Raw genomic sequence first — 13,603 nt, 5'->3', positions numbered from 1 at the left:
TAAAATAATTATTTCTTTTTCGTGTCCGAAATTTGATGCAAACAAATATTCAAAATATACAGGTGTCCAAACATTGTGAGACAAAAACTACAGGATTTAGAAAAAATAGAGACACTAAAAAAAACACTGATTTGATGATCGGATACGGGTATGCAAGGTGTATAGCGTCAATTGTTTGAACGAATAACATGCACGTGCATGTAAAATACTACGCGGTGTAGTATAAATTTATTATGCACATGCATATATGTTTCACTTTAAGCTGTTGGGTGATACTATTGTCTATTACCGTTATACAGGTATTTACACAATAACGCAAATGTAATTGTCCATTGCCTTAAAGTATTCTGCCAGGTTTTATGGTCGTAATCCAGTTGTATAAACGCATGATCGAAGCGTCAAAAGATAATTATTTAAGAAGTGGACAAAACTAAAACTATTTTGCTGTAGAATGCTCTTTATTTTACAGTGAAACTTTCAATCGAGTCTCGCCACGCCTCTCGTCTTTTTTCTACAGTCAAACATTGAGTTGAGCCACTCTTGGTTAACCGGGGTCCTTCCAGTCCGGCATGGTGACCTTCATGTCCCAGCATGACCAGCATTCACAGCACTGGGGCATGCGCACTCTGATCTGAATGAGGAAAACAACAATGAATACAATACCAGCATTCACCACACTGGGGCATACAGACTTCAATCTGAATAGAAAAACAATACGGAATAGAACACCAGCATTCACAGCACTAAGGCATATGGACTTAAATCTTACTAGGGGAAACATACAAGGAATAGAATACCAGCATCCATAGCACAGGGGCATGCGCACTTCGATCTGGATAAGGAAAACAACAGTCAATAAAATACCAACATTCACAACACTGGGGCATACAGACTTCAATCTGAATAAGAAAAACAATACGGAATAGAACACCAGCATTCACAGCACTAAGGCATACGGACTTCAATCTGAATAAGAAAAACAATACGGAATAGAATGCCAGAATGCACAGCACTGGGGCATGCGCACTTCGATCTGGATAAGGAAAACAACAGTGAATAAAATACCAGCATTCACAAGACTGGGGCATATAGACTTCAATCTGGATAAGAAAAACAATACGGAATAGAACACCAGCATTCACAGCACAAAGGCATATGGACTTTAATCTTACTAAGGAAAACATACAAGGAATAGAACACCAGCATTCACAGCACTAAGGCATATGGACTTCAATCTTACTAAGGAAAACATACAAGGAATAAAATACCAGCATTCACACCATTGGGTCATGCGTACTTCGATCTGAATAAGAAAAACAACACGCAATAGTCGTTTAGTGAAGTCGTGTTCAATTGAATATCGTTTATGTTGTTTATTTCATTTAAAGCTCAAGTTTGTTTTATGTTTTAATGACATGTGTGTACACTTTTGCAATTTATGAAACTGGGGACTATTCCTGTTCAAACTGACTTTTGAATCGATCCCTTAAACCTATGTAGAATAATCATGCGTGATCTGAATTCAATTGCAGTCATTGAAAGGATTGCGACTTACTAATTGTGATATTAAAATAGTTTAAAGGTCATCAGCATATAAAAAGTCTTCGAACCCATTCACAATATGTAGTGTTATCGATGTTTGGCCTACAAAAGAAACACTAAGTGGGTTGCACAGCATTAAAAAAGAGCATTGTTTCATTAAACTACATATACAAATCCTGAACAACTATTTTTAAATTAATATGAATAATACGAATATGACTTACGAAATCAATTTAAAAACATTTTTTGAATTTTTTTGTGATAAAGCTTTGTTTATCTGCCAATAGACACCAATTAGGGATTTGGGGGTACGGGATAACCCAGAAGGGTGTAAACCCGAGATTTTTAAAACCCGTACAACAGCACGTCGAAAAGATGTTTATAGACCGATCCATAAAGATTAGTAGTCATTTGTTTGATTTTAACATGACGCGTTATATCATCTCGGTAAAGGTACATAATATATGTGTTCAGGAGCGTATCCAATAAGTTAATATAAGTAGTAATGGTAAATGTGTCTTTAAAATATTAAATACTCTTACTCTCTTGATGCAAGTCCAAGGTCTTATCTGACATCTCCTGATGGCATCGGGACAGAAGGCCCAGACCGTGTATGTCTGGTAGTTGTTCGCCAGGCAGACAGAGTTCCTTACTTGCGGGTGGGCTACACGACATCGAGTGTTGCATAATTCTCTGCGGAGTAAGACACGTTAAAACGTACTGACAAATGTCTCTGTTTTCTTGAATGATTTTTAAACACACAATTACATGTAATTGTAAAGGTAGAGATACTTTACTAACATATATGCTTTGTATGACATTGGTTTCTATTATATAGATAACTTAAGATGCGTTGCATGTGTTTTTGTTTCATCTCTGATTGCATTACATTATAGTGTTATTTTTCATATTGTATAATTATGTATTTGTTTGCATCTTGAAATAAAATGTGTTAAAAAAGGCACGTTAAAACCATCAGTTGACATTCGTTTTTGCATACAGACTTTAAACAAACGGGTATAATTTTGAACGTAATTGTTTTGTATAACATACACGTTTTGATACAACATAAGAAGGAGGCCGTTGCGCCAATGCTAAGTAATTTTATTACAGACTGTACAGACCTTTAAAAAAATCATATTACTAACACGTATTACTTTTGTTATTTTTAATAATCGACTACACTTATATCTGTATTCTTTCAAAATGCATAAATTTAATTACGCAAAAATGTCCTATGCGGGATAATCTTATTTATAAAAACAAATACACCGATCATTATAGTATTCCTCTTCTTCAAATACACTGACTATATGATCGGTTGACTATATTATTTAGAGTAAAAAATCCTAGTAAACAACAAATATTAAAATGCGCATTGCATATACAGTGTATTCCTTTATTTATATATTCATAACTGCCTTAGTAACTTTAGAAATTTTAAACTCAAGCGTCAATAGAGATGATGCACTTAAGACTTCATTAAACATACGTTCTGCATTTGACCGCTCGGATCCTTTGCCAACACGGATTAAGGACCCAGCACTTTCCTTCAACCGGATGGTTGAACCGGCCAAGCCAGTAAACATCGTAAGGACACGCGATCTCCCAATAGAACCTCCTATTGTCGCTGAATGTAATTTAAAACGATTACAAACTTCCATTTTATATTCTGTAAACGGAATCATAGGATCGCTTATGTTAACGCAGCTTCAGAAATGTAAAATATGATAATAAAGGATAACTAACATAAATAAAATTAAGAGCTTTAATGCCCGCATGCTGAATTTTGTTGTAGACTTAATGCTCAATTTTTGAACTCACATGATCCATTTGGAAACAAATATGGGAAACAAAAACATAACTTGGCTAACGCATTTTTGTTACTAACTAGACGATGTTTTCTGGTGCAATGCATCGGCTTTCTATGCTCGAGTAGCTAGACGCCAGTTCGGAAGGAGCTCTAGTTTGCCTCAACCCTCTCCTTATGTACTGCCACCTGCAAGCAAGAAGTACAAACCTCTGTGGCTCGCCGGGCCTGATTGCTAAGTTGAATATCCTAACGTAATGATTGTTAACTTCCGATCGTGATAGTGAGTTGAAATTCTAGACCTTGTGTTAGGATTGGTCATTAAATTATTATAAAACGAGCATGTCCCTCCATCTGACTCAATGACATCATTAACGAGGGAACGACAAATAACTGGGATTGAAAGACCAATAATTTGCATACAAAAAGCGCAATGTGTGAAACAAAAGTTTTGCAATCAAATTTATATGCGCCACATCGTGCGAAAATGGATACACTGGAACTCGACTGAACCGAAATATTTCGCGCCCATCAAAAAATACCGGTTAAAGGAGTATTCTGGTTTACAGGAGAAATAGTATATTGAGATTCTTAAAGTTAGTTGCCTTGATTTTCTTTAAAAGAACACGCACTTTCAACATATCTTTGAGTGTATCAATCAGTTATGTTGCATATCTTAACATGAATTCTTACGAAAGATGTATCATTACATTTTAATTATGACAAGACCACACTTATGTCCTTGAATCGCTCACCGAGTTTAATGTACAGCAATCGTCAACGAATTAATCTTTCGACTTAGTATTTGACCCCATGTTATACAGATTCGAAAAAGGCAGAGGAATTGTCAAGATAAACATTCTAATCAAGAGCCATCAATGATGAGTCATAAATGTGGTTTCATATGGTGGTTACTAGGTTTTTCTAAGATTAAACATCGTAATCTAGCTTTTTGACACATGTGACCTGATTCGACCTGTTAATCAACACAAAAGAGCAACATCTATGAAATGAATATTCATTATTAGGCTGTTCATATGATTAGTTTAAGCACTCCTTTTGATGGTTAAAATTGTCTCAACTGCGCGCGTCTTAAATCCGCAATTAACAAGTTTTTGACACTAGGTCTTACATGCAATAAATAACTCACTGAACAGTTAAGTAGGGTTTGCTCACGTTTAATATGACCTAATTTTAATTTGCAGTGTGACCGGAATCCTGAATTAAGTGGATATCGGGTGTGAATATATTTTGTATGCTTGTTTATAAACGAAAGAACGGGACCGAACACATTGTCCGTTTTAGCGAGGATTCCTGCTTAGAGAGGATCCGGTTTGAGATGATTTGGTTTAGAGAGGATCCGGCTTAGAGAGGATCCGGTTTAGAGAGGATCCGACTTAGAGAGGATCCGGCTTAGAGATGATCCAGCTAAAAGAGGATCCGGCTTAGAGAGGATCCGGTTTAGAGAGGATCCGGTTTAGAGAGGATCCGGTTTGAAGGGTCTCCACTGTATTATGACTCAGCGTTATTTCCGGCCTGAGCCTTCGCGGAGTCTGGTCAGGAGCTACAATGTTGACTACCAAGTTACAACGCGATTCATATTGAGCTTCTTTTTGTTTTATTGAAGGCACTTTTACCTCTTATCATAAAATCGCAGATACCAGTCTTGCGAACGCACGTACATACATATTATCCGCGTCGTGCGAAATTTCGCTTTTAAAAAATTCCGAACAGTTTGGCTCCAGATATACCTCTACATCTGTTCACTCTGATGAGGAGTCATTATGTTCGCTTATGAGACCGCGAAATCTTGCTAACTTAATAGCGGACAGGGTAGCTCTTTACATGACTGCGTGAATGCGCAGGTTGGTCCCAAGCAAAACTAACCGCGTGTGGCATAATACCCAGGACGCGTCTCATACGACCAAAGGGAATCCCTGTAGTTTTCTTTTATGAAACAGCGTTGGATGACTTAAAAAACGATGCATACCATTCCGTGTCGATGACCGCACCATCCCAGTCGGTAATATTCGGTGTGGGGGTTGGCAATGGGTAGCACGGCCTGGTGTCTATGGGATCTGCAGCGATACTGCTATTGTCTAGAGGGCCTACTTGCGTTTTGACGGATGCCACAAAAACAGCTAACAAAACTATCCGCCACTGAAAACAACATTGTTTTGTGTGATAAACAATTCGTGAAATGTAATTTATATCTCTACAATACGTGCATTTAGTTTTGACATGTACTAAACATTGACGATTTTTTTCATGTCAAATTAACTATAGGAATAATAAAACTCCGGAAAAACTAGCACGTAAGCAACAATTGTCAATACACGCTAGCATTTGATTTAAGGCAGGCAGCAAGTGGCTCATTGCCTACACAATACGGAACAATACGTACAACACACATTAACATAGAAAAAAGATTAAAGCTGGAGTCTTCGCCTTGGTTGGTCATTGCAAAAATATGTAATGTAATAACTGCAAATCAATGTTAAGAGAGATGTCAGAACAATCTTACAAAGGAGAGGTGTCATCTTCAGATTGAGATATCTTGTCTTGTCAACATTTTCGATTCTATGCTTGTTTTTGTGTGTGTTTCGAATTAGAAAAGTCAAAGTTTATACTCTTAACAAAAAGATATGCGCGCTGATTGACCTTGACGGCCACCTCTTGCGAATCTTGTGAAAAACCCATTGATATACAAAGTTGTCATGGTGTTATATAAGAAAAGACGGACCCAGTTTCTGAGCATAGGACCAAAATTAAAATGCAATAAAGTGTTTTCAATACAATTGAATGAGAGTGTATCGAAGGCCTTTTACAAGCCCAATGTCATTTAAAGTCCATGTATTTTATTATCATCTGTGTATTTTATAATTTGTGTAAAATATCATATAGTAGTCGTGTGTTTTCTCCTATATTTCTTCCTTCAATTCAGCCACTTTGGTCTTTGGCGATAAGTTTATCGGTTTTTAATATATTTGTTATTTTACCTAAGGCTAGCTTATAAACAAACGTGTAAAAGTGTAAAGGGTCTAAGATTTATTTTGTAAGAACTTTCTTGGTTTGTTTTCTTTTGGTATGCATGTGATGATTCCCGGTTTTTGAGTAATTGACAAGGTTCCTGAGATGAAAGCATAATTTAGACTTATAAGAATACAAAATTTAAGATCAGTCCAGAAAATTTAAAAAAAACTCTGAAGTGAAGTCATCTGAGCCTGAGCTTTTCTCATTTTTAATAATATTTATTGTAGCAGAGATTTCTTCCATTGTCAGCAAGCTTTCTAATAATTTATACTAATCATTACTTAGTTTAACTGTTTGTATTTGTTCTAGCTCATCAAATATGTCAGAGTTACTATACGTTTCATTTGATATGCTTCTTTGTATAAAGTCTTGTAATATTTAGCAGCTTTAGTTAATATTTAGTTTTAATCATATATATATATAAATATAAATATAAATATATATATATATATATATATATATATATTTACTTTGATCATCATTGTGTATAATATAAGGTATCGTTTTTCTAGATGAATGTTGTTTTTTCAGTTTCATCTACCCATTTGATCTTATAAGTGATCCCTTTTATATTGTTCAACGTTTATTTGCGAGTTCCTGTTGCAATAAGTTAAGCTCATCAATGTTTATTTCGTAAATATTTTTTCTATTGTTTTTTGTTTGATTTTTAAGAAAAAATTCCCTATTCTTCCTCTGTGTGGATTTGTACGATTAAAAATATATTTTTTTGCCTATGATTTCAATTAACAGACTTTCGAAAAACAGCTGATCATTTATAGAAAACTGCATTAAGTTATCATCAATAGTATTCATTACTTAAGTGGTGTAAACAGGTAAGCAATACTGTTTTTTTTATTTCTTCAATTTTTAATTTAATAATCTTAAGATTTTCTTCATCATGTTAAATTGAATTGTTGAAATTCCAAAGTCCTTTACCATGGGTTACTGCACGGAGATTTAAATCTAAATTTATAACTGAATGGTCGGATTTGTAGCTAGCTTTAATTTCAGATTGTCTTGTGTTGCACAAGATTGCTAGTGACAAGGAAGAAATCTAGTTTGGCTTGCTGAAGAGTATTTGGTTTTCTCCGTGTATATTGGTTAACATTTGCATAGATTAATCTAAAAGTTTATATCAAGCTCATTTATAACAGTAAATTAAAATGCTCTTGACTTTTTGTTGTTATCCAGATTTTTGTAATTTGAATAATCTAATTTTGTATCTTGTACAAGATTAAAATCCCCACATATGATATAGGTCTATAAAATATGTCTATTTTAGAAAAAGATCATCATACAAATAAGGTTTATCATTATTGGGTCCGTATATAATAAATAGAGTAATTTTTTTTGTATAAAATGTTAAATCTAAATAATTGCCAGATGGATCTGTTTTCGGGGCATGAAAGATAACTGCTGTATTATTTTCAACAAAATGCAAACTCCTCTAGAGTTGGAAGTACCATCATGGCTGAAATAACATTCCCCATTCCACATAGATACATGTTTTTCGGTTGATGGGGGTAAAGTGACAATATTGTAAAAAATATGCATTTGCTTTTTGTTTTTTTCAAATTGTTAAATACATCATTACGTTTTTATTGTCGTTAAGGCCACGGCAGTTGTACGATAAAATCTTAAAGTTAGCCATTGGTATAAATTTTAAAGTTTAAACTATTCATTTGGTAGATGATACAAAAGAACCCCTTTACCAATAAACTTAAAAGATTACAGCTTGTTTTGATCTTAATGTTTACAATACGTACATGAAATGCAAAAGGTTTGTTCATTACACAAGTGTCCACAAATGAAATTGAGTGAAACATTTACAACAAGTGAAATAGCATAGCAAGCTATTTGTTTGACCAAATACTCAGTTTACTTGATCATTATTAAAATATGCTCAAATTATTTGTTGTTAATTGAAATCATTGAAGAATAGGTAAGTATTGTATTGCATGTTGTTTTACATAAAATCTCTTGAGAACTGCACAATATTCTAAAAACATATTATATGTGAGTTAAAAGCATTGATCCAAAAACTATAAACATAGTGACTTATTGCATTTTCATTATTTGTGTCAGTAAAGTGTTAAGCCTTGCTATTTAATTAAACACATACTTATGTAAACATTAATACATGTTAGATCAATATCCAAATTTACAGATGTTCATTAGCTGGATCAGATAAATGTTTCAGTTTAAGAGATTAAAAACTTTACTTAAAAAATAAACTGTCTGCACATATTGAACTATTTGAGTGTGTCAGTGTATTGGAAAAACCTTTTCCCAAAGTAGATATGAACTACAATCAACTAGCCATACAATGTAAAGCTGTGTAAAAATAAAAACAGGAGCTTTCACATACAAGCATATATAATAAATAAGTATTTTTTGACATCTGGGTTAAGTATCATATTGATAATAACGCGTCTGAAATATTTAAGACAAGGATATTAGTAAAATATCATCAGAGGTGGTACGGACCTGTTGACAAATTTTTGTCTATGCTAATCTCATTAAATATGTTAAATAACAAAAAATACATTTTGGATAGTCTTTACTATTTACAATAACGTGACAAAAAAATGCTATCTTATGAATACACGTTTTTTCTAAATTATCTAGAAAATCTCATCATCACTCTCCGCCTTTAAGGATTGTTTTCTAGAAAAAGAGACTTTTTTAAAACGAAATATTCCATATAAACGGACACTGTCGTCCCTGAATTGCCATTTTCTCAGAGCGCGGATGATTTCTAATGTTCGTGAATATATTAACAGTCGTTTCCAAACAACAACCCAATCATTTACAATACATAGAGTATAACTAATGAAATGCACACATATATGTCTCGTATAAATCTCTACATACCCTAATGTACGACGCCATGGATAAGCCTTGATCAGAAGCAAAACAATCAACTAAAATCACTCTTGGTCATCCACATTTATAAAGATAAGGCTGATCAAAATTAATGTAAGGTAGATCTGATCAGTTTCCGTAAGCCGTAAATCACTTGGTTTTGTGATCGGTTTTCGTAAGCCGTAAATCACTTGGTTTTGTGATCGGTTTCCTGTTTTATTTTTTATAGCCAGACAGACATACAGTTTATTCAGACTTATTGATGGGTTTCCTGTTGTTTTTGTTTTAAATGCATGCATTTATATAACAGGTGCGTCTGAGGCTTTATAGTCTGACAGACATACAGTTTATTCAGACTTCCTTCCTACCATTGATTAATTAAATAGTAATTAAATTGAATGCGTTTTAATTCCCTTTTATTACTGTTTTGAGTTGCAATGCCATGAGGTTAAATTTTGATTTACACTTATATGTATCATTAATATTGCTTGGCCAAGTGTGAGGTAGAGCGCTCTATAACCGGTTTAAACCCCCAGTGCTCAGCATTGACCGTTCCAAGGCGGTGACCCCAGCTTAATTCTACTATGTGTTGTATGTTGTTTCGTATTGTGCCGTACTGTACTGTTTTGGCAATTGGTCACTTGCCATAAATAAAGGACCACACACGTGAGTATAATAGGAATACAATACTGCTGGATCTCCTGGAGTTTCACTTCGTTATATTATACAAAAGTACATCGTCTTCATACTTACATATACACATGTTTTTATGTCACGTCAAAACGTATAATCACATAATAATATATAACATAGATACATTATATAAACTTGAATAACTACAAGAACATGTTAAAGCTTGCATCTAGTTGGTCATTTATTGTCCCGGATATACATCGCACAACGTTTGTTTATCCCAGCTGTCTGTCATATAACTGAGTACTAGACACGATTCCTACATGGCCATGACAGTTGTGCAAATTAATCAAAAAGGTATAGACCTCATCTCCATGCGCTGTCTACATACTTATTAGAAATATGAGCTTTGCCAAAATGTTGTGTTCCGTGCATATCCGTATGTATGCTTGACCACAATTTCAAGGCGAGCAGTTTTTGGGATATGATAAATAATATCGATTATGGGATCTGGATCAAAGAGGTAAGCGGCGACCCTCTGTTAGATTGGCGTTTTGCCAGCAGGACTCAATTTCTCACCTACCAAAACGCCCTGGGTTTTACCATTCGCATGTACCAAAAACTCCACATTATTTATGTGTATGTAAACAATATACGAACACGTGTGGTCAGAAGGAACATTGACACATTTCTGGACATGAGATTCACGAATAAATCCACAAATTTATGACCTTTTAAGTTGCAAAACGTGATAAAAAGTAAATAAGGTCGCCGTGGTGTAATGGATATGGTGTCCGCCTTGCGACCGGGAGGTCACGGGTTCGATCCCCGCTGTGGGAGAGTTCTTTCGATCTCCCATAAAGACACCAAGTACTGGTTCTAGGCCCAGGAAACGGACTCGAGAGCATTTCAAATAAGTAGGAATTACTTTCTATGCACTCGAGCAAATATAAATAGGTTTAAAATATAAAAAGTAAATCAGAATTGCAAATGTCAATTGGAAAAATGTGTTACAATGTTCGCATAAACATTTCACAATTTGACAACTTCAATGTTACAGATAAGTTTGTGCAAATAAAACGAACTGGGACGTTTGTAAATGTTATATTTCAGGGACAATATGCGCTGGTTCGCGCGAAAGATTGTTTACTGCAAGGAGAACCAAACACAGGCCAATGGTTTTCGCAGCCCTTGAACTCTTGCGATACGATTGTGTTGGCTGTTGTTGGTTTCTTACTGTTATTATGTGTCATGTGTGTGATAATTATACAGATGTCTAATTAATTGAAATAATTAGCTTTAGCACGTTATTGCCGTTGTTGTTACATACAAGTATGTACAAGAATCGTTGATTTAAGTTGCAAATTTTTACCTTTTGTTCTTGTATCTTGCACTTGTATTTTGACACTTCCCCGTTAACTGGGAAGCACATTTAAATAATGTATAACTAAAACTATATTGTTCCTCTTACTGCAAACCTGTATGCCAGAGACGTAAACAAAGGAATGTACGCTGTTGCGTATTGTCTGGTATTTTTAGTATATAGTTTATAAGACACATATATGTAGACATATTTATTGGTTCAGTAACAAGTACGCGTTAAAAATCAACATATCAGCGCATGTTGGATTTCAGTCAACATTTTCCGTGGCTTTAAAATATTATTTATTGGGGATACCACTGTTCCAACCAATAGGAATACGAGCATTGAGAGGAAAATGTAAACGTGTTTGATTTGGAAATTTGGCCTGGAAAAAAACAATGGCAGAAAAATAAAGCTGATTCTTTTTATTTTGAAATTGAAATTGTACCAAATGACAAGCTTAAATGTTTGCTTGGTTAAAGCAAAAACCTCTCTTAGTACCCTTTGCTCATGTCGACCCCGAAATCAATTATCGTTAACAGGTTAGCCATTTTATGTTTTTGATTTTGATGTTTGCTTATATTATAATACCGTGAATTTATTTTTTCATTTAAGAGTAATGGCAATACTCGACAACCGGAGAAAATGTTCGTGTAAATTTCAATTGTTACATTTCTCAATAAAAAGTCAAGAGAGATAACACATTGGATAAAAAACACAAGAGAGAATAAACTAGAAATGGTAGTCCAACTAGAAATGGTAGTCCTTTCTTAAAAAATAATTCCCTGAGATTTTGTAAAAAAAATCATTAATTAGCATTAAATAAATATCAAGCATTAATTGAATGGACATACTTGCATTAAAGATTGCCGTACATTCGTGTATAAATAAGTATCACACACCGTTGTATTTAGCACTGTCCCATTTACTGGTTTGGAACATTATCTCACATTTATGTACGAGTATTAGGCATTACATAGTTGAATAACAAATTACATCATTGAATAAACATCAATCCACATAATAGTATTTTAACAATAAATTGGTTACTAGCAAACTTGTATAAAGCATTTACTAACGTACATGATCTCTGTAAAAATAAACTGTACCTTGGCAGAAGACCACATCATCCTTCTAATCCTGTTATAATTCAATAAACATGAGTACGGAGCAATAGTAGTATGACTGCTTATAAATGTTTTATATAAGAAAAAGTTTCACAGAAAAAACAGATCATGTTATTTATTTCGGTCGAAAACAACATTGAAAACATCAATAACACTACCAAGAACTAATCTAAATATGTACACATGATCACGTGATCCGTTCATATCACAAGCAACTGAATAAATTTTGACAACCACAAACCAGACCGCAACTTCCCCATATGTGGCTTTACTGCGAAACAGACCACAAATCATACCGCTTCATACTCATATGGGGTTATACCGCGAAACAAACTTGCCCATGGGCATCATTTTCTTGGTACGAAACCTTTCACATGATGGCTACTTGGCCAGTAATTTGTTTATACCTCTGATTTTTTTTATAAAAATGTAAGTTTCTATAAAATATTTTTTATATTCGGTGTAAATAGTAGCTATCTAATATAAATAAATAAATAAATAAATAAATAAATACATAAATAAATAAATAAATAAATAAATATATATATATATATATATATATTAAGATAGAGAACTAGAACCTACCGTGATGTGGTCCAGCAGGTCATACTTCTGCTGACTAAAGACACTGTCCATTATGATGTGTGTGTTCTATGTGAACTAGAGCCTACCGTGATGTGGTCGAGCCGGTCATATTTCTGTTGACCCAGGAAACTGTCCACCATGATATGTGTGTTCTATTGGAACTAGAGCCTACCGTGATGTGGTAGGCAGGTCATACTTCTGCTCACCCAGGACATTGTCCACTATGATGTGTATGTTCTGTATGAACTAGATCCTACCGTGATGTGGTCCAGCAGGTCATACTTCTGCTTATCCAGGACACTGTCCATTATGATGTGTGTGTTCCATTTGAACTAGAGCCTACCGTGATATGGTTCAGCAGGTCATACTTCTGCTGACCTAGGACACTGTCCACAATGATGAATGTGTTCTGTATGAACTAGAGCCTACTGTGATGTGGTCCAGCAGGTCATACTTCTGCTGACCCAGGACACTGTACACTATAATGTGTTTGTTCTGTATGAACTAGAGCCTACTGTGATGTTGACCAGCATGTCATACTGCTACTGACCCAGGACACTGCCCACTATAATGTATGTGTTCTGTATGAACTAGAGCCTACCGTCAAGTGGGCAAGCAGGTCGTACTTCTGCTGACCTAGGACAC

General features: G+C 34.6%; 1 protein-coding gene across 1 annotated transcript; it reads right to left on the bottom strand.

Annotated features, from left to right (window-relative positions):
• Nucleotides 1–496: 496 nt before the first annotated feature.
• On the bottom strand, nucleotides 497–12,413 carry LOC127878126 (uncharacterized). Its single transcript, XM_052424549.1, has 6 exons — nucleotides 12,356–12,413; nucleotides 5,343–5,512; nucleotides 3,434–3,541; nucleotides 3,035–3,172; nucleotides 2,085–2,235; nucleotides 497–631 (listed from the first exon to the last, which is right to left on the bottom strand). Exons 1-6 carry the CDS (start codon nucleotides 12,374–12,376, stop codon nucleotides 545–547), a joined length of 675 nt encoding a protein of 224 aa, XP_052280509.1. The 5' UTR covers nucleotides 12,377–12,413; the 3' UTR covers nucleotides 497–544.
• Nucleotides 12,414–13,603: the final 1,190 nt, after the last annotated feature.

The sequence above is a fragment of the Dreissena polymorpha genome, chromosome 4 (assembly GCF_020536995.1).
Source record: "Dreissena polymorpha isolate Duluth1 chromosome 4, UMN_Dpol_1.0, whole genome shotgun sequence".
In the NCBI taxonomy this organism is placed as follows: domain Eukaryota; kingdom Metazoa; phylum Mollusca; class Bivalvia; order Myida; family Dreissenidae; genus Dreissena; species Dreissena polymorpha.
This window is presented reverse-complemented; position numbering and strand designations above follow the sequence as displayed.